Genomic DNA, 24,769 nt, shown 5'->3' on the forward strand with positions numbered 1-24,769 from the left:
TGCCATACGATACGGAGCCATCGAAATCGGCGTAGTCCCAGGTACAAGCTCAAAACCAAACTCTATCTCCCGAACAGGTGGTAAACCCGGTAATTCTTCAGGAAAAACATCCGGGTATTCACAAACCACCGGCACAGATTCGGGTTTCTTTTCTAATTCTTTGTCATCAAGTACATACGCAAGGTATGCTTCGCACCCTTTTCTTACATATTTCTGGGCCAACATTGAGGATATTACAGCTGGCAACCCCTTTAAGTCCGTAGACTCAACTCGGATTATCTCGTTATTTGCGCACCTCAAATCAATAGTCTTGCTTTTGCAGTTCACAACTGCATCATGCGCGGTCAGCCAATCCAAACCAAGAATAACATCAAATTCATCAAATGGCAAAAGCATCAAGTCCGCCGGAAAACAGGAACCTCGAATTACTAGGGGACATTCCTTACACACTTTGTCGACAAGCACGTAACGACCCAAGGGATTTGACACCCGAATTACGAACTCAGTAGACTCAATAGGTAAAGTCTTACCGGATGCTAAGGTTTCACATATGTAAGAATGAGTAGAACCGGGGTCAATCAAAGCAATTACATTAGTATCAAAGAGAGTAAAAGTACCGGTAATAACATCAGGCGAAGAAGCATCCTCGCGGGCACGTATAGCATAAGCTCTAGCAGGCGCGCGAGCCTCGGATCTGGTCGTAGCATCTCTAGATCCTCTCTGACCACCACTAGCATTGCCCGTATTTCCAGATGGTCTACCTCGAGCAGTGGTAGCACCCGGTTTCCCACTCTGATTTACATTCTGTTCAGACAACCTCGGGCAATCTTTAATGAAGTGGTCAACTGATCCGCACTTGTAACAGGAGCGGTCAGGGAATCTACAACTCCCCGAATGCCATTTACCGCAATATCGACATTTCGTTCTGTCTCGACGTTCATTCCCAACACTGGCGACCGAAGTGCCTCGTGTACCCACAGGGGGTCGATCACGATCTCGTCTAAAAAGGCCCGAAGTGCCTCTCGACCAGCCCACATCATCTCGAAATTTCTTCGATGCCTGTTGAAGAGACTTTCCCGAAGATCTTTTACGAAACTCTCCAGTTCCCACATCAACTTTTTGTTTTTCTTTTCTAAGCTCTTCGGCTTTACAAGCTCGCTCGACAAGTACTACGAACTCTCGTATTTCAAGAATGCCAACGAACATTTTTATATCTTCATTCAGCCCATCCTCGAAGCGTCTACACATGATAGCCTCGGACGAAACACATTCTCGAGCGTATCTACTAAGTCTAACAAATTTTCGCTCGTAATCAGTAACTGACATAGAACCTTGCTTAAGCTCAAGAAATTCCTTCCGTTTTTTATCAACAAATCTCTGACTGATATACTTTTTCCGAAACTCAGTTTGGAAAAACTCCCAAGTTACTTGCTCTCGGGGCACAACAGAAGTCAGAGTACTCCACCAATAGTAGGCAGAATCGTGTAGCAAGGAGATAGTACACTTTAGGCATTCATCGGGTGTACAAGATAGTTCATCGAGTACCCGGATAGTGTTGTCCAACCAAAATTCAGCTTGCTCGGCATCATCGCTGTCCGTAGCTTTAAATTCAGTAGCCCCATGTTTTCGGATTCTGTCAACTGGGGGCTTATTTGACCTTATTTGGTCAGTTTCCGGAGGTATTGTAGGTGCGGGGGTTATATTTGTCGGGAATGGAGGTTGTGGAACAGCCGTATTAGTTCGAATGTATTGGTTGAACCAATCATTCATCACGCTATAGAAAGCTTGTCTAGCTTCATCATTCGGGTTACTAGCATTAGGTTGAGAGTCCGTCGGCGCTGTCCCTTGTGCGGGAGCAGGCGCTACACTCTCAAGATCATCAGCTACCGCTCGGTCGGGATCGGGATCCATTACTATAAATAAACACATTTGCAAATGTCAGAAATCACCACACTATCAAATAATCACATAAAATGGCATGTATAGCTAGACCCACGCATTACGGTAGTCCTAGAATCGACTAAACCGTAGCTCTGATACCAATCAAATGTAGCACCCCGGACCCGAGACCGTCACCGAAGTCGAACACGAGGTGTTAACAGACTTTAAAAAAAATTTCCCAGACACTGCCAATCTGTGTACTAGTCGCTTTAAAAATCATATCTTGAGTTCAGAAACTCTGAATCCAGTTCCGTAAATTTTCCCTGAAACTAGACTCATATGCCCATCTACATATTTTTTTCAAGAATTTTTGGTTGGGCCAATTAGTACAGTTTATTAGTCAAAGTTTCCCATGTTACAGGGATCGACTACACTGACCTTTGCGCATTACGACTTGGATATTTCCCTGTACAGGGCTTCAATACTGATACCATTTGTTTCTATAGAAACTAGACTCAGAGAGGAATCTATACATATATGGCTTGACTCCTAATTGTCTCTGGTTAATTTATAATGAATTTCCAAAGTCGGAACAGGAAATCCAGAAACCGTTCTGGCCCTGTCTCACGAGAACCTGAATATCTCTTAACATACTGTCCGTATGATTGTTTCGTTACTTTCCTATGAAAATAGATTCATCAAGGTTCGTTTACATAATTTATTCACTATTTAATTCCATTCCTACTATTTTTAGTGATTTTCCAAATCTACATCACTGCTGCTGTCAGCATCTGCCTTTAAGGTAGACTTTACCTATTTCATAGTTTCCATGATTCAACTAGCCCTTTTTGCATAAATAGCACAATTTATGATAGTGATTAACCATTCCCATGGCCAATCCTTGTCAAGCATATCCACACCTCTCAATAACCATATCCATACCAAATGATTATAACATTATACTCAAACATATATAAGCCATTTTCGCATGGCTATCCAAAATTATACAAGTCCAAAGGGTCCATGACCCACAACAAACGGGTAGTCCTATACATGCCATTTCGAAGTTCAACCAAAATTGTACCAAAAGGGCGGGGCTTTGATAGTGTGGGCGACTTCGACTTCAAAATCCCGAGTCCGATAGCTGGAGAACCAAAATCTATAAAACAGAGGATCAAAGAAACGGAGTAAGCAATTTATGCTTAGTAAGTTTTGAGCAAGGAATTTCAGCACAGCAAAAGTATAGCATTCATATAGCTAAACGGATAATTTCATATGCACAAATTTTCGATATCATACTTGCTTCACATTACCAACCCTTATGTACATACACAAAAGATCAACTTAGCCAAAGGCCGGTAGCTCGTTTATCAACTGAGCGAATACTTATTTGTAAGGGCTCAACTAAATTCAAGCACATACGAAACATACCTCAATGTTGGGATGTTTCTGGAGTATTTACTGAAATTTTTACAGCAAGATCATTCATTCCCAAATCACGTACCTTCGGAATTTAACCGGATATAGCTACTCGTTCAAATGCCTTCGGGACATAGCCCGGTTATAGTAACTCGCACAATTGCCTTCGGGACTTAACCCGGATTTAGTAACTCGCACAAATGCCTTCGGGCTTAGCCCGGAATTAGTATCTCGCACAAATGCCTTCGGATCTTAGTCCGGATATAGTAACTTAGCACAAAGCCTTCGGGACTTAGCCCGGACATCATTCAAATAACCAAGCACATTTAACAGTAAATCATGGCACATTCGTATTTCATTTTCGTTAACAAAACTCAAACACAAGACACTTATCATTCTTGCAATTTCAGCTCAATAGCCACACACAAAGAGCATGATTTTGATTTGCTTAAAACATGATCTAATCAAATCATAATTTAAGCTCTTTTACTCAAGAACTTACCTCGGGTGTTGTCGAACGATTCCGATAGCTATTCGACCACTTTTTCCTTCCCTTTATCGGATTTAGTTCCCCTTTGCTCTTGAGCTTAATTAAACAAATAAATTGATTTAATCATTTGAGCATCGAAAAGAGGAACACAAGGCACTTAGCCCATATTTATACATTCTACAAGTATGGTCACTTGTATTGACTAAACACCCTTTTGTTTCAAGTTCAAAACTTGGCTAATACACACATATATACACTAGTAAAGCATCCTCTCCCTTTCCATCAATTTAACACATGCATTACTCATTAATATACAAAAATTATATTCGGCCTTAGCACACAACTTGCTAGCCGATTCTTCTCCATCTAGCAACCAATGCACATATGTGCTCACTCAAAAATGCTAAAAAGAAGATTCAAGAATCATCAATCCACCATCACATGCATCATTAACAAGCTTCATATTTAGCATGCAATGGCATTAACACAAAATCTACCTAGGCCGAATATCATCCCCATGACATAGCAAAGATTTGAACCATGGGATAATTAGAACTCAAGCTAGCAACTAAAAACATGCATGAATCTCATGGCACAACCTCAAACATACCTTGATCTAGATACAAGTATGGCCAAACCTCCTCCTAATCCTCTTCCAAACCAAACATGAAGCAAGAACTCCTTCCTCCTTCCTTAGAATTTTCGACCAAATGAAGATGAAAAAGGATGAACAAAATTTTCTCTTTTCTTTTCTTTAACTCACGGCAATGGGGGGGGAAACAACCACACATTTTTTTTTTGTTTTCATCATTTTCCCTTTCATTATTTTATGCCCATGCTCCTTATTTTATTTTTTTCCACCCATGATGCACCAACACAACATGTCTATGACATGTCTTGCCCATCACACTTGGTCTACCATGCTTGTCATGGCCGGCCACTACTAATTAGGGGGGAATTTGACATGCAAGTCCCCCCTTTTTATTTCATGCACTAATAGGTCCTTATGCTTCGACCTATCACATTTCAAAAATGTCGCACATAAGTCCTATTGACTAAATTCACATGCAATCGACTAAATCGAAGCTTGAAATTTTCACACATTCATAATTACATATTCTAGACAATAAATATCACATTCAAACATTTCGGTGACTCGGTTTAGCGGTCCCGAAACTACTTCCCGACTAGGGTCAATTTTGGGCTGTCACATGATTCGTGAAAGTTTGAAAGCTGCTTCGGATCGTCAGAAGTCGTATGCAGATTTAAAAAGAATAGACATTGAATATCAGGTTGGAGACAAAGTGTTTCTTAAAGTCTCACCTTGGAAAAAGGTGCTGAGATTTGGCCGCAAGGGCAAATTGAGTCCGAGGTTCATCGGGCCGTATGAAATATCTGAACGAATTGGGCCAGTTGCATACCGATTAATTTTACCCCCTGAACTTGAAAAGATTCACAACGTTTTTCATGTCTCGATGCTTCGACGTTATAGATCTGATCCATCGCATATAATTAATTTATCTGAGGTGGAGATTCAATCTGATTTGAGTTATGAAGAAGAACCGGTTCGTATTTTAGCACGTGAAGTAAAGGAACTGCGAAACAAGAAAATCCCATTAGTGAAAGTACTATGGCTTAAGCACGGGGTCGAAGAAGCTACTTGGGAACTTGAAGACACTATAAAGGATCTATATCCTAACTTATTTGCGGGTAAGATTTTCGGGGACGAAAATTCCTTATGTGAGGGAAAGTTGTGACAGCCCTAATTTGACCTTAGACGGAATGTGGTTTCGGGACCACAAAACCGAGTCAAAAGTGATTTTTAAAAAAATTAAATTAAATTTGCATATCTTTATGTGTGGAAGTGCATGTGTGAAAATTTGAGATTGTTAATTTAGTCTCATGAATGTGAATTTCATTTGATTGACTTAGTTGAGAACTTAAGAAAATATGATAGGTGAATATGTAAGGACCAAATAGTATTAAAATAGGAAAGTTTGGGTTTGCATGTCAAAATGCCAAGTTTATACAAAGTGGCCGGCCAAGTAAGGATTCTCTCCACGAAGTTTATATTATTTATAATTAAATATTGGTAAGTAATTTAAAATAGATGAAAAATAAAGATTAATAAAAGAGAAAATAGAAGAGGGGTGTTCATCTTCTTCTCCACCTTGCCAAAACCGAAACAAAAAGGAAGGAAATAGGGAAGTTTTCATTAAGGCAATTCGGCAACCCTTTTTCTAGTTGGAGGTAAGTTTTGAAATGTTGGTTTTAACTTCCTTTGTATGTTGAGCTAATTGTTAAAATGCATTTCGGCAATGTCATGAAAAATCAAACTTTTATGGTGGTTTGGGCATTAAGCCGTATATCAAGAGGTTAGGAGTAGAGGTTGTTTCATGTTGTATTGAATAAGTAGAGATTATTATGAGGTTGAAATTTGTGGAATTTTAGTTCAGTAATGCTTGGTACATTCGGCCATATGGGTTAATGGAATGTTTATTTTATTTGTTAATTTCTTTTATGAGAAATGGGTAATTGTTAAAGCCGAATGAGCTAAGATGGATAGGAGAGTACAAAATTTATGTTATGTGATAATTTAAGTAGTTGACAGAGACATGGAAGAAGGAATAAATTGATATTCTTATGTTTTGAGAGTGAAAGGTCTAATGAAGATATAGTAAATTTAAATGCATATTTTAGTTTAAATGTTAAGTAGAATTTGGTTAAAATAGCTTGATATATGTGTGTTTGCCGATTATTTTGTTTATCAAGATAATTGAGTGACCAAATTTTTTATTTGAAATTTTGTTTGATTAATTAAAATGGGCATTAAGATGTCGAATTCATGAAATTAGAAGTTTATGAGCTTGATAGATTTTAAATGATTGCTAACCGGAAATGAACTTAGCTACTAAAATATGAAAACGTGAGTTACCGAAGTTGATCTTGTAATGTGTCGAATTATTAGAATAGATGAAAAGTATGTTTGGATATGCATTAAGTTTAAAAGTTAAATTTTAAATTATGTATGGGCAAATACCGAATCTCTGTGTGTGTGACTATGAGAAAGAAGTATAAATTAGGGTTATGATGATTGAGTTATTTTATTTGCTTAGCTGGAGTTGAAGTTCAAGATCAGGGGGAGCCAAGTTCTTTCAAAGGGAAAACGAAAGCGGTGGAGTAGCCAATCGGAGTTGTTCATCTGATTAAAAAGGTAAGTCCTTAGGCAAATTAAGTTAGATAAGATATCATGGTATGTATGAGTTATTGGGAATAGAATGTGAAATTTTTGATCAATCTATGTCAAGGGGATGATTAAAGGTAAGAAAATACAGCACTATGTGTGCTAGATTATGTGGCACTATGTGTGCGAGAAAACATTGCACTATGTGTGCGAATAAGTAAGAGCACTATGTGTGCGGGCTTTCAAATCGAGCACTAAGTGTGCAATGTTGATTATGGAGTATTATTTGTGGAAATCTAAAATGCACTTGGAAATTTAATTGGAAATTTGATTGATAGATGGAGCGACTTGGCTTACGCTTTAATTTTTTTTGGTTTGTATATTATATATATATACATATATATATATATATATACGTCAATGGTAGTATATGACAATTGCCATGGTATTTTAATTATGTATATTTAGATTAGGAGTACATGGTGAATTCGGGTAGGTATGTACCAAATGCATAAGGTACGTTTGTGACCTAATATTTCCTTGTGATATCATGGTTAAATTCGGTTAATATTGAGTTGATTATTTAGTTTATAGATGATTGAATTATTATAGTATTAAATTTTCTTAGGACTTACTGAGTTAACAACTCACTCGGTGTGTTTTTTTTGTTTTTACATAGATCATCTTATCAAGGAGAGCTTGGGAACCATCACGAAGTCATCACAACTTTTGTCAACCTTTTTGGTACTTTTGTTTTAAACCTTAGTAGACATTATGGCATGTATAGGATAAAAATTTTTGGGAGGTTTGCTATTTTGGTATAATTGTATATAAAGCCATACGAATATGGCTAAAGTTCTATGTATGAAATTAAAAATGTTTGGTTACAAATCTCAAAACGTAAATTAACTTGATTTAGAACTTCATAATTGTGATAGGATTGAATCATATATTTTTACATTATGTATGTGTATTTGGTCAATAGGGGATAAATCATTAAACGAACAGAAGGGTTTTAATCTGGTAATATTATTCATTAGATTTAAGGTTTCACTATTAAATATTTTTTTATTATTTTTTTATCTCAAGTGTTCTATTGAAGATTTGAGCAGGTTATGTTATATGACCCTATTTTAGTAATCGACTCGGATGTTGGGGTGTTACATAGCCGAAATAGGTGAGAAGGGAATTGGTTATGTGAGTGCAATTTATGCATGATAATTAGCATGCGAATGGGTTGTACTATGGTTTGTATTTTGTGCTCATATAATGGTTCATAGTGATAGGCGAAAATGCACGTTATATATATGTTGCATTAAAGTTATGTTCGGCCATATGATAATGATACTAAGGTTGCATATGTGTTGGACAATAATTGGTGTGTAATAGTTTGTTTGGTTTTTAACATGTGCACATGCAGAGTTAAGGAAATGATATGTTTGATATTTGCCAAATTAAATAGATATATTGGCATGTATTCGATATATGTTTGAATGTCTTAATGTATGCAAATGGAATTTTTCATGTATTAAGTTATGTTATAATTTGATTATTTAAATGCTATAAAGAAGATGTACATATGATTCGTATAATTGAGTTTATATTACCTTAAACATGAATAGTAATGAATGACTCTTCTAAGCTGTGTATTGTTCAGTAATGCCTCGTAACCCTAATCCGACGATAGATATGGGTTAGGACACCACCTTTCATTCTGTTTCCACAGATATCATGGTGATAACAGTACTCATGTAAGAGTCAGGTTAAAGACTAACTTAACAACTATGAATAGCAGCTTGAACTCCAAATTCATCATCCAACAAGAAACCGTAGTAATCACTACTTATAAAACATAGGAACACCATTAAAACTCATTTGTATAACCTTTACCATCATCTCAAACCTAAATAACCCTCATTCAAAGCCTTATTTCTTCATTTTACTATTTATGCACTCTTACAGACTTAATCTTTCATAACATAACATGTAGAGTCATAAATCTTACCTTAACATGGAGTAATCACTAATAAAGATCTAGATCTACAACTCCAGCTTAAAGAGAAAGAAATACTTTAGGGTCCTTAATATTCAGATTGCAATACTTTAAAAGAAAGAAGAAAAATTCCCCCTTTCTCTAACCTAAATATCTATATATATAACCTAAGCCCTTATTGGAAATTGACACATGTCACAAACATTCAAAACTGCCTTTATAAATGGTTTACAACTATGAAAATCCAATATTTTTTTTATATTTTTCTGGCTCATATGTTCAATTAGTTTCCAACCAAATCATTTATAACGTAATTAGCATAATAACTCAATGAATTTGGCATACAATACCTTTGGCGATAACCCCAACTTACAAAATTCTTAATACTCTTACCAAACTCTTCTTCTTTACAACTCAACACATTCTGAGGTAAATCCTTACTTAATATCCTTGCATCTACTATGCGCCCAATCTGTACACCAAAACAACAATTGGGTAGATATAACTACGTCTCACAGATTACTCTTAGTCTACTAGCCAAAACTTAGGACTCGCCAAAACTGGGTGTTACATACATTCTTCTAACATAAATGCTATAACTATGTAATTTATTTTGATGGAATCATATACTTAATTATATATTTACCTATTAACCTTGCAATCTAATGAAATCTCATGTTTGAATTTAAAAGCTATGAATATTTTACATATCATGTTAGAGTTATAAGTTTTAGCAAGCCTTCCTAGTTTTTATGTTTCCGAAATAACCATTTGTATGAAGCATGTTCAAGGGACGTCTTTTTGTTTGCATGTGATTATTTTGTTTACTTGAGGATAAGCAATGAGTTAAGTGTAAGGGAATTTGATCTGTCACAATTCATTGTGGCAAGTTAAACTTTTTTTCATCACTTAATGAGCTTGTGTTCAAGTGATTATATCTTTTTATTCCATTTTTAGAATTAGTTAGTTTTGAATTTAAGTTTAATAAAATGAGTTTTTAGTGTTGTTTTATGACCTGTTAGGCCAATTCGAGCCTAAGGAGAAACCAACATGTTGATTAAGTGTGCAGGACAATATTTTGGTCGATGAGTCAATGGACCACCCTGGATTTCGTAACATTCAAAAGGGATGTCAGGACAACGAAGCAAGCCTCAACACTTAACAGAATTTTGAATAAAACTTTAAGACGTGAGCTACTGGAGACGATATTACGACATCCAACTTTGAATCCAATAAGTGAGCTACTGGAGATGATGTTACGACATTCACAAACCAAAGTCGCGACATCCAACTTCGAGTCCAAAAGGGGAGCATGCTGCCATCAAAGTCACGACACTAGCTAGAGTGTCACGATACCGATCCGACGAGGCCCATTTGACTACTAGAGGTGTTTTTTATTTGCACAATCATAATTAACATGTTACACAGGTTGTAATTGACCTAATTTGGTCATCTAACACAAATATTATAAATATTAACTTTTAAACTTGATTAGGGGGTTCAATTCAACATTAGAAGTTTAGATTTTTGTTTTTAGTTAGGGTTTAGTTTTGTTTTAAATTTAAGGCTTCGTTTGTTTGCCAATAAAATATTTTCCAGAAAATAATTTCTGAAAAATGATTTACTTTTCTAGAAATGATTTACTTTTCTGGTGTTTGGATGAATCTACGTAAAATATTTTTTGTTATTTGGCAGATTTCCTAAAAATATTTCATAAAATCTGTTTTAAATTAAACAAATATATATTTAAGAATTTATTATCTTTTCATTGTTTAATTGAGTTTATTATATATATTAATAAATTTATATTTTAAATTATTTTTACATATATTGTAATGATTTATTAGATGTATATAATAAGACTATTTTGTTTGTTTCACTTGAAGACACAAATACGATATAACACACTCATTTGATATGAATATATTTAGATCATACAGGAATTTTGTATAGACTATCAATCAATTAATTACAACTTGTTTAACATCCATCCATAAAATGTTCGGAAATTTCTTTTCTTGATTACATATAATAAGCTTAAACTTCTTTAAAATGGATGTGAACTCAAAAGGTCAAAATTGAATATTATGGGGGACGCAAAGCACACTGACTACAAAAACCAACCAAATAGCGTTAACCATTGATTTTCTAACACACTTGGACAAGGTTTTGTTACCCAGGGACGTAAGGTTCAAAGAGTGTTATCCAAGGATTTGGATCATACTGCATTACATCAATCGCTCGTTCAAACTCTTCTCTTAGAAATTTAATGATGAACTTGTCCACCACTCGACCAAGGTCATGAGATACCACAAACGGATCCTCTATGCAGATTAAGTGACGATCATTGCCAATTCTTCTTGTCCAGTCTTTTTCTCCCTTACTGCACAAATGGAGTCATCAAATTGAAAACATTTTTGTTTTGTAGAATTCATTTATTTTATCCCCACCTACAACTATTTAGTCCTCGATTTATGCAAAACCAAACATAGCATCTATTGATCATTTACAAATTGCAAGCCATTCTCGGGTAAGTGTATGTTATAATTTGCAAAAACCACAGTTGTGGCAAACAAAATGAGAAAGAAAGAATGATTGTGGCCCTTCTCAAGTAAGTGTATGTTATAATTCCGGCATGGTAAATATCAAAAACCATTTTTGTATTAAGTATTTAAAAGCATGGTAACGTTTATCGATAAGGGAAGAATCAAAATAAAGCATAAGGACAACTATTGTCAAGTAGCCAGAGGTGTCAAAAGCAAAAAATGTAAATAGTTCGAGATTTAGGTCACGCTTAGGTTAGAACTAACCTCGGTATGGAGCTTCTCCATGGCCATCCATTCTCTAAGACCACAAAGATCGGAAAGCACAGTTGCCACAGATGTCACAACATCCTTTTCTTCCAACTGTATAAGTTGTTGATTATTGGATTCACGGTCAACACTTGACCTTCCTTCTCCTTTCTTCTCTACTGGAACTACAGACATTATAATACCAAATAGGACAGAACTTATCATCCACTACGTAAACAAAAAAGACTACACTTTTCTTTACATCAGGTAAAATATAGAGAGAAAATGTTGACAGAATTGAAAGTTCATGCCGCAGTGTAAAAAAGGGTGAGAAAGAATATTAGAAAGCAATAAAATTGTTTTATGAGATCCTACAAATCATTTTACGGCTATAAAATCCAAAGGAACATATTGAAACCAACATAAATTATATGCTTAAAACCTCATAGACTACATGATAACCATATTGTATGTTCCACAGCACAAATAATGGCAATGTCGAGGAGTGTCTTTAACAACCACCATAGAATGAAATGACTCGGGACCGTGTTAAACCAATGGATACTGTAAATTCTCAAAAATCAGATCACTCAAAAGATAAAAAAGGATACCCACCGGCAGAATAAAGCATGACTTTAGTTAGATATAACCAAATAATGTCAATATAAGAATTTGCCATACGTGATATACATTTTCTACTTTTATCTACGGTATTAAAAAACCTAAAGATTTCAGTATGGCTCAGCTAATTGTGTAACAAGAAGCAACTCCCGAATAAGAAAAAAAGTATAAACCAGAAAATGATATGACATTAACAACAAAACGTAGCGGCAGAGATTGAAATCCTAGAGACATTTGTAATAATGTATAGAACACAACGGGACACTCCTACAAGATGATGACTGATTAAACCATTAAATCGACAATGGCAACACCTAGCAATAGATTTTGAATGTTGCAAATCACAAAATTCAACAATGCCGGCAACTATAATACTGAAAAACTGAGAATGAAAAATTTTCTTCCTATAATGCCAAAATAATCCCAAAAAACAACAGTAGATATCCAATTCACAATGTATAGCTAATCAGTAAATGCTTAACAATCATTAACTTTACAAAGCAATTATAAAAGAATGGCAAATTTTCTTCATATATTTCTATAATCATAACTACTGAAAACATAAAAAGAAAGGGCAAAATTGATCAAAAAATTTCATAAATGTTGCTAACCTAATACTCTCGCCAAAGCTGTATTTCCTCCAGCGCCGGCCTCTACGTTGTTATACCATTCTTCCTTTCTAACATTCTTCCTTTCTAACCTTCTTCCCGCCACTTCCAACATCCTTTTCCTCGCCGTAATCTTCATAATATTCTCTTCCCTTCTCAGAAAAAAATTAAAAATAAAGAAACAAAGAAAGGCATAAAATTTCAGTCATATGAACCGAAAGAAATTTGTATAACCAATGCTACTTCACTTTCAGATAAAACCCACCACTAATTCAGCACAAAGAACAAAAGGGTATTCAACAGTATAAAAATTAAACTTCCCTCGGATTGAAAAAAAAAAAGAAGACAAGAAGAAAGAAAGGTAAGGCAGAATAGAAGAAGGGAGAGGGAAGGAAAAATGTCTCCGCTACCCCTACACGCGTCCAGTGCAAGGGGAAAAAAGAGAAGCTTTAAGCGCGAGACAAACAGATTTTAATAAAGCATAAAAAAAAAGCTAAATGATGCAAAACCCAGAATCAAATAGAGCATAAAAAAAGCATAAAAAAAGGAAGAAGAAGAAGATTCTTCAACAGATAGATGAAATATAGAAAATAAAAAACCATAAAAAACTTACCTTGATTGAGATTCAAGAAGGGAACTGGATAAAAAAGGAGAAGAGAGATGAAGAACGAAAGAACGAGAAAGAATATGGTGAGAATGGAAGAAGATTTTCCAGAAAATGTCTAACAGAAATAAAATCGGTAAGACATTTTCCCTAAAAACCCATCTCATTTACCTTGTTTTGGAAAATATTTTCCCCATGTAATTTATTTTCAAGCAAACAAACACCGTAAAACTAGGAAAATACAAACGGACTCTAAATCAAGATCTTTGAATTCTAAGTAGTCTTTTCTCTTTTCTCTTTATCTTTGCATCTATTCGCATGTTTAGTAAATTGATAAGAGAGTTTGCATCTAAAATGACCCAAAACGAAACCCTAGGAAGGTTGATGATAAGAAACTGGGATTGATTAGCTTGGTTTAGGGGTTCCACATCTAGTAGCTAAATTAGGTTAAGTGGATTAAACCATAAATTTGATGATTTTAGGAAGTCACTAAGGTAGATGAGGCCAAAAGGATAGTCTGCTTGGCACCAACATAATCTAACTTGGTTTAATTTATCATGTCGAAAGATAAGTAAATTAAATCGATCAATTAATCTAGTTATAGGCCGAAAGGTATTAATTAGGTTAGTTGTTAATTAATTAGTGAAAAACCTTAGATATAAGGTAATCGTGAACATGGAAGTGAGTCACCTTTCTGTCTACTTTAATTGATTATGATTTTGATTGCTATTACTTTATTCTGCAAACCATCTTATTTTTATTTTGCCCTAATATGATCTAGACGTGAATAGTATTTAAACCTAATTAGTGTGTTAATTATTGCTGTCAGATTAGTTTAAACAAACCGGGTAATTTCAGGTGGGATATAGATTGGAAGGATTGGGTTTTAATTGGTGTTTCAGTTTAGTGTTTGTTTCTCGAGAAATTACTGGTAATGAATAAGGTGTGAGTGAGAGAGTTCACATTAGGAAGACAAACATATATACCGATAAAGAAACAATACACGTGGGAATAAAAGAACACACACGTTGATAATAGGGGTGAGCATCTGATCGAATTGAATTGAATGAAAAATTTTCGAGTTAATTGAGTTAACGAGTCCTATTTTATCATCCTAACTTGATTTGAAAATTTCTCGAATCTAATCGAGTCGAATCGAATATATTTGTTCGAGTTAAATTAAAAAAAATGACTTTGGGTTCTTATAGTCACTGCCACCTACCTTAATCAAATTTGTTATAAACTTTCATCCCCTCATAATTTATTTATTAATCTTTTATATACGGGTTAACTTCTTTGTTTGCTTAGTTATTTCAATTATTTTCTGATTCCTGTCACCATGCATTTTGAAATTAAAAAATATATTAAATAAAAAACATGTGATTTTTTTAAAAAAAAATTATTTTAAGGATAAAATGTGAAATTGATATCGACAAAAAATTTTAACATATTTTATGATATTGTAAATAATTCAATTTTAACAGAAATTGATAAATATTCAACATGAATAACAATTCAATAATCCAAATAACTTAGAATGTTATATTTAATTTAATAATATAAATAGTAGACATAAATTAGAAAAAAAATTTAAGGGTTTGAGAGTAAGTAAAATTTTTGAGGGAAAGCAAAATGAAAAATAAAATCAAGGCTTAGAGGAAGTAAACATTTTGGAGAGAAAATAAATGGAAAAAAAGTTTCGAGGATTTTAGAGTAAGTAAAATATTTGAGAGAGAAATAAAAGTTTGGTAGGGAAAGCAAAATGGAAAAAGTTTTGGTAGTTTAGAGGATGTAATTTGTTTTGGAAAGTAAAAAGTTTGAATGGATGTGAGGGAGGGGAAGTATAAATATTTTGTACTTGATTTATTTAAATTATTCGAATTTAAAAATTTAACTTGATTTAAATTTAAAATTTAAAAAAAAATGAGTTAACACAATTAACTTGATTAATTCAATTCGAATAATTTGAAATTTAATCTTTTCTGGAGTTGAATCAATGTTGCTTAATAGATATCTTATTATTCTCTCAAAAGGCTAGGGGTATTATTGGTTTTCCAACATGAATAGAAACTCAAATTTACCTCTAATATGAGATGTCAGTCGTGAACCGTTGGATTAATTGCAATCCGACGGATAAGAAAGAAACCCTAGTTGAGCCAAAGCTGAGAGTGTGGCTGGCTACTTAAGTTAAAAGCAGCCCGCTGCTGTCGCCCTCTCTTCCTCTCACTCAACGCTCTCTTCTTCTGCTTCTAGTCAAGCCAATCTCAAAAGACTCCCCTTTTAGCTCACAGGTATTAATCTATTTACAACTTATGATTATCTCTCAAATGTTATTGCTTTGATTCGAAGAAAAATGTAGTCTGATTTGTTGGCAGCTGAAATATTATATCTGATTCGCTGAAATAGTTCTCATACGATTCATATTTTGTGTATAGGTTCGGATCTGATTCTTTGTTTTTTTGGTTGTGTTTTTAGATTTCATTCATGCATGTACGTTTTGAACTCTGAAATTTATTTTTCTGAGCAAATAATTCCTGTGATAACTGGTTTATTGAAGCAAATGCTGCCTAAGGGAAATTTTTTTAACGAAAATAATTAAAATTGTTGGGGATTATTTTCTTAGGCTCGTTTGTCTTCGATGGACATGTTTGACTGGCTTCATGGGAAATGATAAGTTAAGATCTAGTGGCTGTAGTTCATTGGAATGAACTCCATATCTATGGAGGAACTGGGCTCGAATCCCAGCGGCCACGTTTTATCAATGTTGGATCTGTTGAATTTAAATGCGGCTTGATTTTGTTTTTCGAAATTAACTTGAACTGTTCTTAGTAAACAATAAAAGTGGGTCTCAGATTCGTTTTTTCTTGTTCGCAAGATGTTGGTCTTCTTTTGTGATTTTGACTTGGAATTATGTTTTCAGCTTATTTTATGAATATGTTTCTTCTTGATTTTTAGCTCCTCTCTTGAGTACTATAATGGGTAAAGGAGAAGGTTCACATCAACATTGTGGTCATCGGCCATGTCGACTCTGGGAAGTCTACAACCACTGGTCATTTGATCTACAAGCTTGGTGGTATTGACAAGCGTGTGATTGAGAGGTTTGAGAAGGAGGCTGCTGAGATGAACAAAAGGTCATTTAAGTATGCATGGGTGCTTGACAAGCTTAAGGCCGAACGTGAACGTGGTATTACCATCGATATTGCCCTCTGGAAGTTTGAGACTACCAAATACTACTGCACAGTCATTGATGCCCCTGGACACCGTGACTTCATCAAGAACATGATTACTGGTACCTCACAGGCTGACTGTGCTGTTCTCATTATCGACTCGACCACTGGTGGTTTCGAAGCTGGTATCTCAAAGGATGGTCAGACACGTGAGCATGCTTTGCTTGCGTTTACCCTTGGTGTCAAGCAGATGATTTGCTGCTGCAACAAGGTAAGGTTTAGAACGTGTTCGAGTTTATTGTTAGATTGTATTGATGTTCTTTTTATTAATAATTGAATTTCAATTATCATCTTGTACAGATGGATGCAACAACTCCAAAATACTCCAAGGCAAGGTATGATGAAATTGTGAAGGAAGTCTCCTCATATCTTAAGAAAGTTGGTTACAACCCTGACAAGATCCCATTTGTCCCAATCTCTGGTTTTGAGGGTGATAACATGATTGAGAGGTCTACCAACCTTGACTGGTACAAGGGTCCCACTCTCCTTGAGGCTCTTGACCAGATCAATGAGCCCAAGAGGCCTTCAGACAAGCCACTTCGGCTCCCACTTCAGGATGTCTACAAGATTGGTGGCATTGGAACTGTACCTGTTGGTCGTGTTGAGACTGGTGTCCTTAAGCCTGGTATGGTTGTGACCTTTGGCCCCTCTGGTCTGACCACTGAAGTTAAGTCTGTTGAGATGCACCATGAAGCCCTCTCTGAGGCTCTCCCCGGTGACAATGTTGGATTCAACGTCAAGAACGTTGCTGTTAAGGATCTCAAGGATGGTTTCGTTGCTTCAAACTCTTAAGGATGATCCTGCAAAGGAGGCTGCCAGCTTCACCTCTCAGGTCATCATCATGAACCACCCTGGGCAGATTGGAAACGGATATGCCCCAGTCCTTGATTGCCATACCTCCCACATTGCTGTGAAATTTTCTGAATTGCTGACCAAGATCGACAGGCGATCTGGAAAGGAGCTTGAGAAGGAGCCCAAGTTCTTGAAGAATGGTGATGCAGGGATGATAAAGATGGTTCCCACCAAGCCGATGGTTGTGGAGACTTTCTCTGAGTACCCACCCCTTGGACGGTTTGCGGTCAGGGACATGCGTCAGACTGTGGCTGTTGGTGTCATCAAGAGCGTTGAGAAGAAGGATCCAACCGGTGCTAAGGTCACCAAATCTACTGCCAAGAAGAAATGAGATTGCATTTGATAGTATCAGAGCCTTTTGATTTTGGTTTTCTATGTAGTCTGGTACTTTACAGTTTTTTAGACCAATTTTGATATGTGTTCATTTGGTTGAGACTGGCATCTGCCTACAGATTGTGTGTTTGCTTTTTCCGTGTCAATTGTAGTTGAATTCCTTCAAAGAATGCTAGTTTGATATTTCCTTGTTTTCTTAATGTTATGATGGTCCTAAGCCTTCGATTTTCAACTAATTTCCTGGCCAATTCAGGTTTTTAATGATAAATTAGTGAAATACTATTTTGGTAATTATAAAATCATCTTTCAATTTACGTAAAGAAATGAAATTTTTTAATGATGTGTGATTTGTATCAAGAAATATATGGACGAATAGCATATTAAAGTTCATAAATTAGAATTTCTAAATTCGTAAAATACAATATTTTAACTGGAAGCCAAAAATGGTCTTAATTTAGATCATCGTTGGTTTGAAAATTTTAAGATTTGTTATATTTAAATTGTAAGATTTGTTATATTTGTTTTTCAATATCATGCTTTCATTAAAGAAAGAGAAAGGTACATAGAAGGTCCACCAATCCAAAAGCCCAAAAATTTACAAAAGTCCGAAGCTCAATTACCAATCAAGAAAACCTAGTAACAAACATCAAAGTCACTGTTGTTGGAGAAGAATGCTTGGGAAGGTCGGAAGTCACCAGCAAAGACGGATGTATCTTTCAACGGCATGTGACGCCTCCAGAGGAAGGTCATCAAGGACTTTCATCAATGAAACTTTTCGTACCTTTTTTACTATCTTATATTATAGGGTATTCTAGGGGACTTCATCAAGGACTTCCACCTTTTAAAGTTTTATTTATATTGAAGAGAAGTTTCTAATATATGTATATATGTGTGTGGGGAGGGGTCCATTTATACTAGTGTAAAACTTAAGTGATTTTGCTTTTTTGTAACTTTTTACATTAGTAATATTTTAACAATTCAACCATCATATTTCATGATCCATTCATATAGATAATGCATGTTAAGTTTGGCATAAATTAAAAATGAGATGAGAAATTGCCCTTATACTTTACCAAATCTTCCAATATGGTACCTGCACTTTTAATTTGTCCAATTTGGTACATGTACTTCAGTCTCCTTAATCATAGTGGTACTTGACCCTAACACCATTAAAAATGATGAAATGATATCTTGACCAATTATGTGGTGCCACGTGGCTCATGTTGATTCATTGACTAACAGTTCAAGGGCTTCTGTGCAATAAATCCTAAAATTATTCTTTTTCCCAAATTACATTTTTCACAATACTTTATATATGTGTATATATGTATATATATGTGTGGGGGGAGGGGTCCATTTATACTAGTGTAAAACTTAAGTGATTTTGCTACCAGTCAAGAAAACCTAGCAACAAACGTCAAAGTCACTGTTGCTGGAGAAGAATGCTTGGGAAGGTCAAAAGTCACCAGCAAAGACGGATGTATCTTTCAACGGCATGTGACACATCCAGAGGAAGGTCATCAAGGACTTGCATTGTAATATCCTGAATTAGGGCTTAATCGGAATAGTGGTTTCGTGACCACAAATCTGAGATAGAAATAATAATTTTATAATTATTTTAATGATTATGATATGATTGCATGATTGTGTGAAATTTTCGTGATGAAATTCTATGCCTAAAGTGCTTAAATTGAAAGTAGGGACTAAATCGAGTAAGTTGCAAAACTTGCATTCTAGAAGTTTTTAGTATGAAATTGTTTTGGAATATTAATGAGGAGGTATTAAATAGCAATTTGACCAATTTTAAGTTCATGGACAAAATTAGGACATGGAAGGAATTTTGGAAAGTTTAGTAGTAAGGGTATTTTGGTCATTTAGTTATTAAAATGAATTAAAAACAAAATTAAAAGCCAATTTTTGTCCATCTTCTTCATTAGGCCGAAATTTCAAGGGTTGTCCATAGCTAGGGTTTGTTTTAAGCTTCCAAGCTCCATAGTAAGTGATTCCAAGCCCCGTTTTAATGTTCTTTACGTTTTTGGAATCCCGGTAGCTCGATTAAGCTTATGTTAGCAATAATTCAACCTAGGGTTTATATTTGGAAAAATACCCATAGGTGAAATTTGTGTATTTTGATGTTTTATGATAGAATATGGGGTTTTAAATTATGTTAGACAACTTGTACTACTCGATTTTAAGCAAAAACGAGTAAAAGGGCTTAATCGGTAAAAATACCTAATAGTCACAAGCACATGTTAGAGTGAGAATTTGATGTTGCCATAGAAGAGAAAAGTGATCAGCATGTTGTAAAACATAAGAATAAGGAATAAAGTTTAATCCCAAGCCTAGGGGCAAAAGTGTAAATATGCAAAAGTTTAGGGGCAAAATTGTAATTTTGCCAAAATTTGAGTTAAGGATTAATTTGATAATGTGAGTATTAAATGAGCTAAATGTGTTATTTTAGATCAAGAAAGACGTGGAATCGACCTCAATCGAGGAAAAGAAAAATTGTGGACTAAATTGCAAAATCTTTGTATTTTGGTACCAAGGTAAGTTCATGTGTAAATAATAGCATAATTGTTATTTTTAAGTTATTGATATTAATTATGTGTTATGCTGAATTTCATTATGAAATGTATGCTTTGTGGTTAATTTCAAATAATATGTAAATTATGTGAGCTACTTGTTAAATATAATTGTTACCGAGTATTGATTTCGGCATTCTACGGAAGACGGCAAGGATAAGTGTTCGAGAAAAATCCCGTTTGAACCTTAGGAATAGATTAGGATACAAGTGACATGTCACTAGGATGGTTGAGCATCCGAACTCGTTGAGTTGAGTCCGAGTTCACTTATGGATGCGAATGTCCGAACTCGTTGAGTTGAGTCCGAGTTCGTGAGATGTAACTAGGCATCCGAACTCATTGAGTTGAGTCCGAGTTCACTTATGGATGCGAACGCCCGAGCTCGTTGAGTTGAGTCCGAGTTCGCTTATGGGCGGGTTACATGATTGCTTGATTGAATATGTGGCACTTATATGCAAATTATCCATGTATCCGAATTATATTCCGATGTGTTCAACGGGTAAAGTTTTACTCACATGGAGGAATACTCGAGATGAAAAGAGACGTATTGGTAAGTGATGAGAGATGGATATTTTGGACAGGTATGTATTTAACCCTCGGGTTGAGTGTTGATTACAACCACGATAAGGTAATAAGATGATGAAAAATGATTAAAAAAATGTGATAAGTGTGTTGATGATATATGCTAATGTTGATTAGTTTGATTGTTTGTTATGTTATTTATTATTTACATATGAACTTACTAAGCAATTATGCTTATTCCCTCCTTCTTACTCATTGTAGTTTTGGACAAGCCAGTTCAGGAGTCGGGATAGGTCGAAGGCTCAGTCACACTATCAGGAAGATTTTTGGTAAATGGCTTGTAAATTTAAGTATGGCATGTATAGCAATATACTTATTTTGTGTAAATGATTTTATGATATGGTGACAGAATGGTTGAGAATATATTTGATAATGATAATTTATGAAAATGGTAAGTTTAGATTATGTTTGATGTTAAGGAAAATTATTAAGATACTTAGTGCATAAAAACTCATAAGAGGGATGAAATTTGCCATAAACAGAATACTGCAGCAACACTGACGCGAGTTTGAAAATTTACTAAAAAGCATAGAAATTGAATTTGGTGATGGACTACATATCAAATTGAAGCTATTATGTCTAGTTTCACATGAAATAAATGAAACAGGTAAAGGAATTATATGTTAGAAGATATTTGAATTTTAGTGAAACAGGGTCATAGCAGTTTCTGAATCCCCTGTTCCTACTTTAGAAATTCACCATAAATTGTAAAGATATAATTAGGTGGTGTATTTTATATCCTCAGAATCCTTATTGAGTCTAGTTTTAGGAGAAACAAACTTCATAGTCATATGAATTTTTTACAGAGAGAAAAGTGGTTCGTAGTAAACAGAGGTCAGACCAGTCAAGTCCTGAAACAGGGGTAACTTTAACTAATAAACTGTACTAATTGGACCAACCAAAAATTTTATAAAAAAATTAGTAGATAGGTATATGAGTCTAGATTCAGGGAAAATTTACGGATCTTGATTTCGAGTTTCGTAACTCGAGATATGATTTTTCTTGTGACTGTGACGCAAGTAGCTTAAAAGCTGTGAATGTAGAAACAAATAATCCAGAGTTCTAAAAATGTTAAATTAAGCTTAGTAGCACCTCAAAATCGACTCCGGCGACGGTCTCGGGCGTGGGGGCGTTATATTTAGTGGTATCAGAGCAGGTTTAGTCGATTCTCGGACTACGTGTTGTATGTACGGATTTTGCTATACATGCCATATGTATAAATTGTGATAGTGTGACGACTTCTGACCTTTTTAAATGATTTTTTTATAGTAAATGGATCCCGATCCAGCTGTGGCAGATGAAGTAGAGAGTAATGCGCCAGCTCCGGCTGAAGGGGTAGCGCCGACTGAAAACCCACCTCCTACTGTTGGTCAGGGAGGAGGAGAAAGGGATCAGGAAGCCTTTCTCCAAATGATGAGTGCATGGTACACTGAGTTCGTTCGTACGAACCCAAATGTACGACCTCCCCCACCTCCCCCAATTCCTCAACCTGTACCCCCGATGCCTCAAGGTATGGATCTGATGAAATTTCACAGAACTCCAGTTGATAGAATTCGCAAGCAAGGGGCCGAAGAATTTAAAGCAAATATTGATGATGATGCCGAGAGAGCAGAGTTCTGGCTTGAAAATTCAATCCGGGTATTTGACGAATTATCTTGTACACCTGAAGAATGTTTGAAATGTGCTACATCTTTGTTGAGAGATTCAGCCTATAATTGGTGGAAGACTTTGATTTCGGTGGTACCGAACGAGAGGGTAACCTGGGAATTCTTTCAAGAAGAGTTTCGGAAGAAATATATTAGTGAAAGATTTATTGATCAGAAATGTAAAGAGTTTCTTGAGCTGAAGCAAGGTAATATGACAGTCTCAGAATATGAAAGAGAGTTTGTTCGATTGAGTAAGTATGCCAGGGAATATGTTCCTACAGAAGCCAAGATGTGCCAACGATTTGAAGACGGGCTCAACGAAGACATTAAGGTATTTGTTGGGATCCTTGAACTGAAAGAAATGGTAGTACTGGTTGATCGAGCTTGTAAGGCTGAAGAACTACTGAAGGAAAAGAAAAAGGTAGAATCTGAAACACGAAATTGGAAGAAAAGACCAATGAGTAATGCACCTTCACAGCAACCCGGAAAGTCAAGAAATATGAATCCTCGTTCCCAAGTTTCAGCTGGGCAATCATATGGAAATTTTAAGAAGCAGAATGTGGGTCCTAAATCTCAGACTACTTCTGCGGCTAGTGTGGGAAATACGAGATTTGTTAAACCCGAGTGCCAGCGGTGTGGTAGAAATCATTTTGGTCCATGCAGAGCAAATGAATGTTTTCGATGTGATTCTCCGGATCATTTTATTAGAGACTGCCCAGAGAGAGAGATGAGAAAGAAAAATTTTAGAATGTAAAATCTAGTGGTGCAGACTCGAGGGGAAGGTATCCGAGAAAAGCTGAAAGTGAAACAAGCAGTAAGAATGTAGCCAGAGATACAATAGTTAGATCTGAAGGAAGAGCTCCAGCTACAACTTATGCTATTAAAGCGCGTGAAGATGCTTCCTCACCCGATGTGATTACCGGTACATTTTCTCTTTATGATACTAATGTTATTGCTTTGATTGATCCCGGTTCTACTCATTCATATGTATGCATAAAATTGGTGTCTAGTATGAATATACCTGTTGAGAACACAGAATTTATGATTAGAGTGTCGAATCCACTAGGCAAATGCGTGATAGTTGATAAAGTAAGTAAGAAATGCCCTTTAATGATTCGGGGTCATTACTTTTCGGCCAACTTGATGTTGTTGCCGTTTGATGAATTTGATGTTATTTTGGGTATGGATTGATTGACATTGCATGATGCTATAATAAATTGCAAAGAAAAGGTTATAGAATTAAAGTGTGAAAGTGGTGAAATTCTGCGGGTTGAGCCAGACAAATCAGAGGCATTATCTAGTATGATTTCTTCGATGTCGGCTCAGAGATATTTGAGAAAGGGTTATGAAGCTTATTTGGCGTATGTAATTAATACAAAAGAAGTTGAAAAAAAAAGTTGAATCAGTGCCGGTTGTGTGTGAATTTGCAGACGTATTTCCAGAAGAATTACCAGGTTTGCCTCCAGTCAGGGAAGTAGAATTTGGTATAGATTTGATACCGGGAACAGCTCCGATCTCGATTGCTCCATATAGAATGGCACCAACAGAGTTGAAAGAATTAAAGTCGCAGTTGCAAGGGTTGACTGATAAAGGCTTTGTGAGATCGAGTTTTTCACCTTGGGGTGCTCCCGTGTTATTTGTGAAAAAGAAAGATGGTTCTATGAGATTATGTGTTGATTATCGGCAGTTAAACAAGGTGACAATCAAAAACAAGTATCCGTTGCCGAGAATTGATGATTTGTTTGATCAGCTAAAAGGAGCAACATGGTTTTCAAAGATTGACTTGAGATCTGGGTATTATCAGCTGCGAGTAAAAGAGTCAGATGTGCCTAAAACTGCTTTTAGAACAAGGTACGGTCATTATGAATTTTTAGTTATGCCGTTCGGGTTGACAAATGCTCCTGCTGTGTTTATGGACTTAATGAATCGCATATTTCGGCCATACCTGGACAGAT

The 24,769-nt window shown here is 35.5% G+C and overlaps 2 protein-coding genes and 1 pseudogene across 3 annotated transcripts in view; 2 read left to right on the forward strand and 1 right to left on the reverse strand.

Annotated features, from left to right (window-relative positions):
• Positions 1-10,878: 10,878 nt before the first annotated feature.
• On the reverse strand, positions 10,879-14,339 carry LOC107933657 (uncharacterized). Of its 2 annotated transcripts, none has more exons than XM_016865921.2 (4): positions 13,602-14,339; positions 12,992-13,140; positions 11,778-11,944; positions 10,879-11,350 (listed from the first exon to the last, which is right to left on the reverse strand). In XM_016865921.2, the coding sequence occupies exons 1-4, from the start codon at positions 13,757-13,759 to the stop codon at positions 11,348-11,350; spliced, it is 477 nt and encodes a 158-aa protein (XP_016721410.1). In that variant the 5' UTR covers positions 13,760-14,339; the 3' UTR covers positions 10,879-11,347. The 2 variants fall into 2 exon arrangements, with proteins under 2 accessions (XP_016721410.1, XP_016721419.1); XM_016865930.2 differs by having other exon boundaries at positions 13,764-14,222.
• Positions 14,340-15,748: 1,409 nt separating this feature from the next.
• On the forward strand, positions 15,749-18,240 carry LOC107948333 (elongation factor 1-alpha-like; annotated as a pseudogene).
• The window catches only part of LOC107948334 (elongation factor 1-alpha), a 29,953-nt gene continuing 20,993 nt past the window's right edge, over positions 15,810-24,769 (forward strand). Inside the window, exon 1 of the mRNA XM_041111092.1 lies at positions 15,810-15,883. The gene's annotated coding sequence lies outside the window, so the exon portion shown is untranslated. The remainder of the gene's footprint in view (positions 15,884-24,769) is intronic.

This window comes from Gossypium hirsutum, chromosome A04, assembly GCF_007990345.1.
Source record: "Gossypium hirsutum isolate 1008001.06 chromosome A04, Gossypium_hirsutum_v2.1, whole genome shotgun sequence".
NCBI classification, from domain to species: Eukaryota; Viridiplantae; Streptophyta; class Magnoliopsida; order Malvales; family Malvaceae; genus Gossypium; species Gossypium hirsutum.

Excerpts from the sequence above, each read along its gene's own strand:
- LOC107933657 (XM_016865921.2), bottom strand. The coding sequence starts at position 13,759 with ATGAGATGGGTTTTTAGGGAAAATGTCTTACCGATTTTATTTCTGTTA. Across the intron at positions 13,141-13,601 it reads CTTCTTGAATCTCAATCAAG|GGAAGAGAATATTATGAAGA; the intron begins GTAAGTTTTTTA and ends TTTTCTGAGAAG. Across the intron at positions 11,945-12,991 it reads AGCTTTGGCGAGAGTATTAG|TTCCAGTAGAGAAGAAAGGA; the intron begins GTTAGCAACATT and ends TAATGTCTGTAG.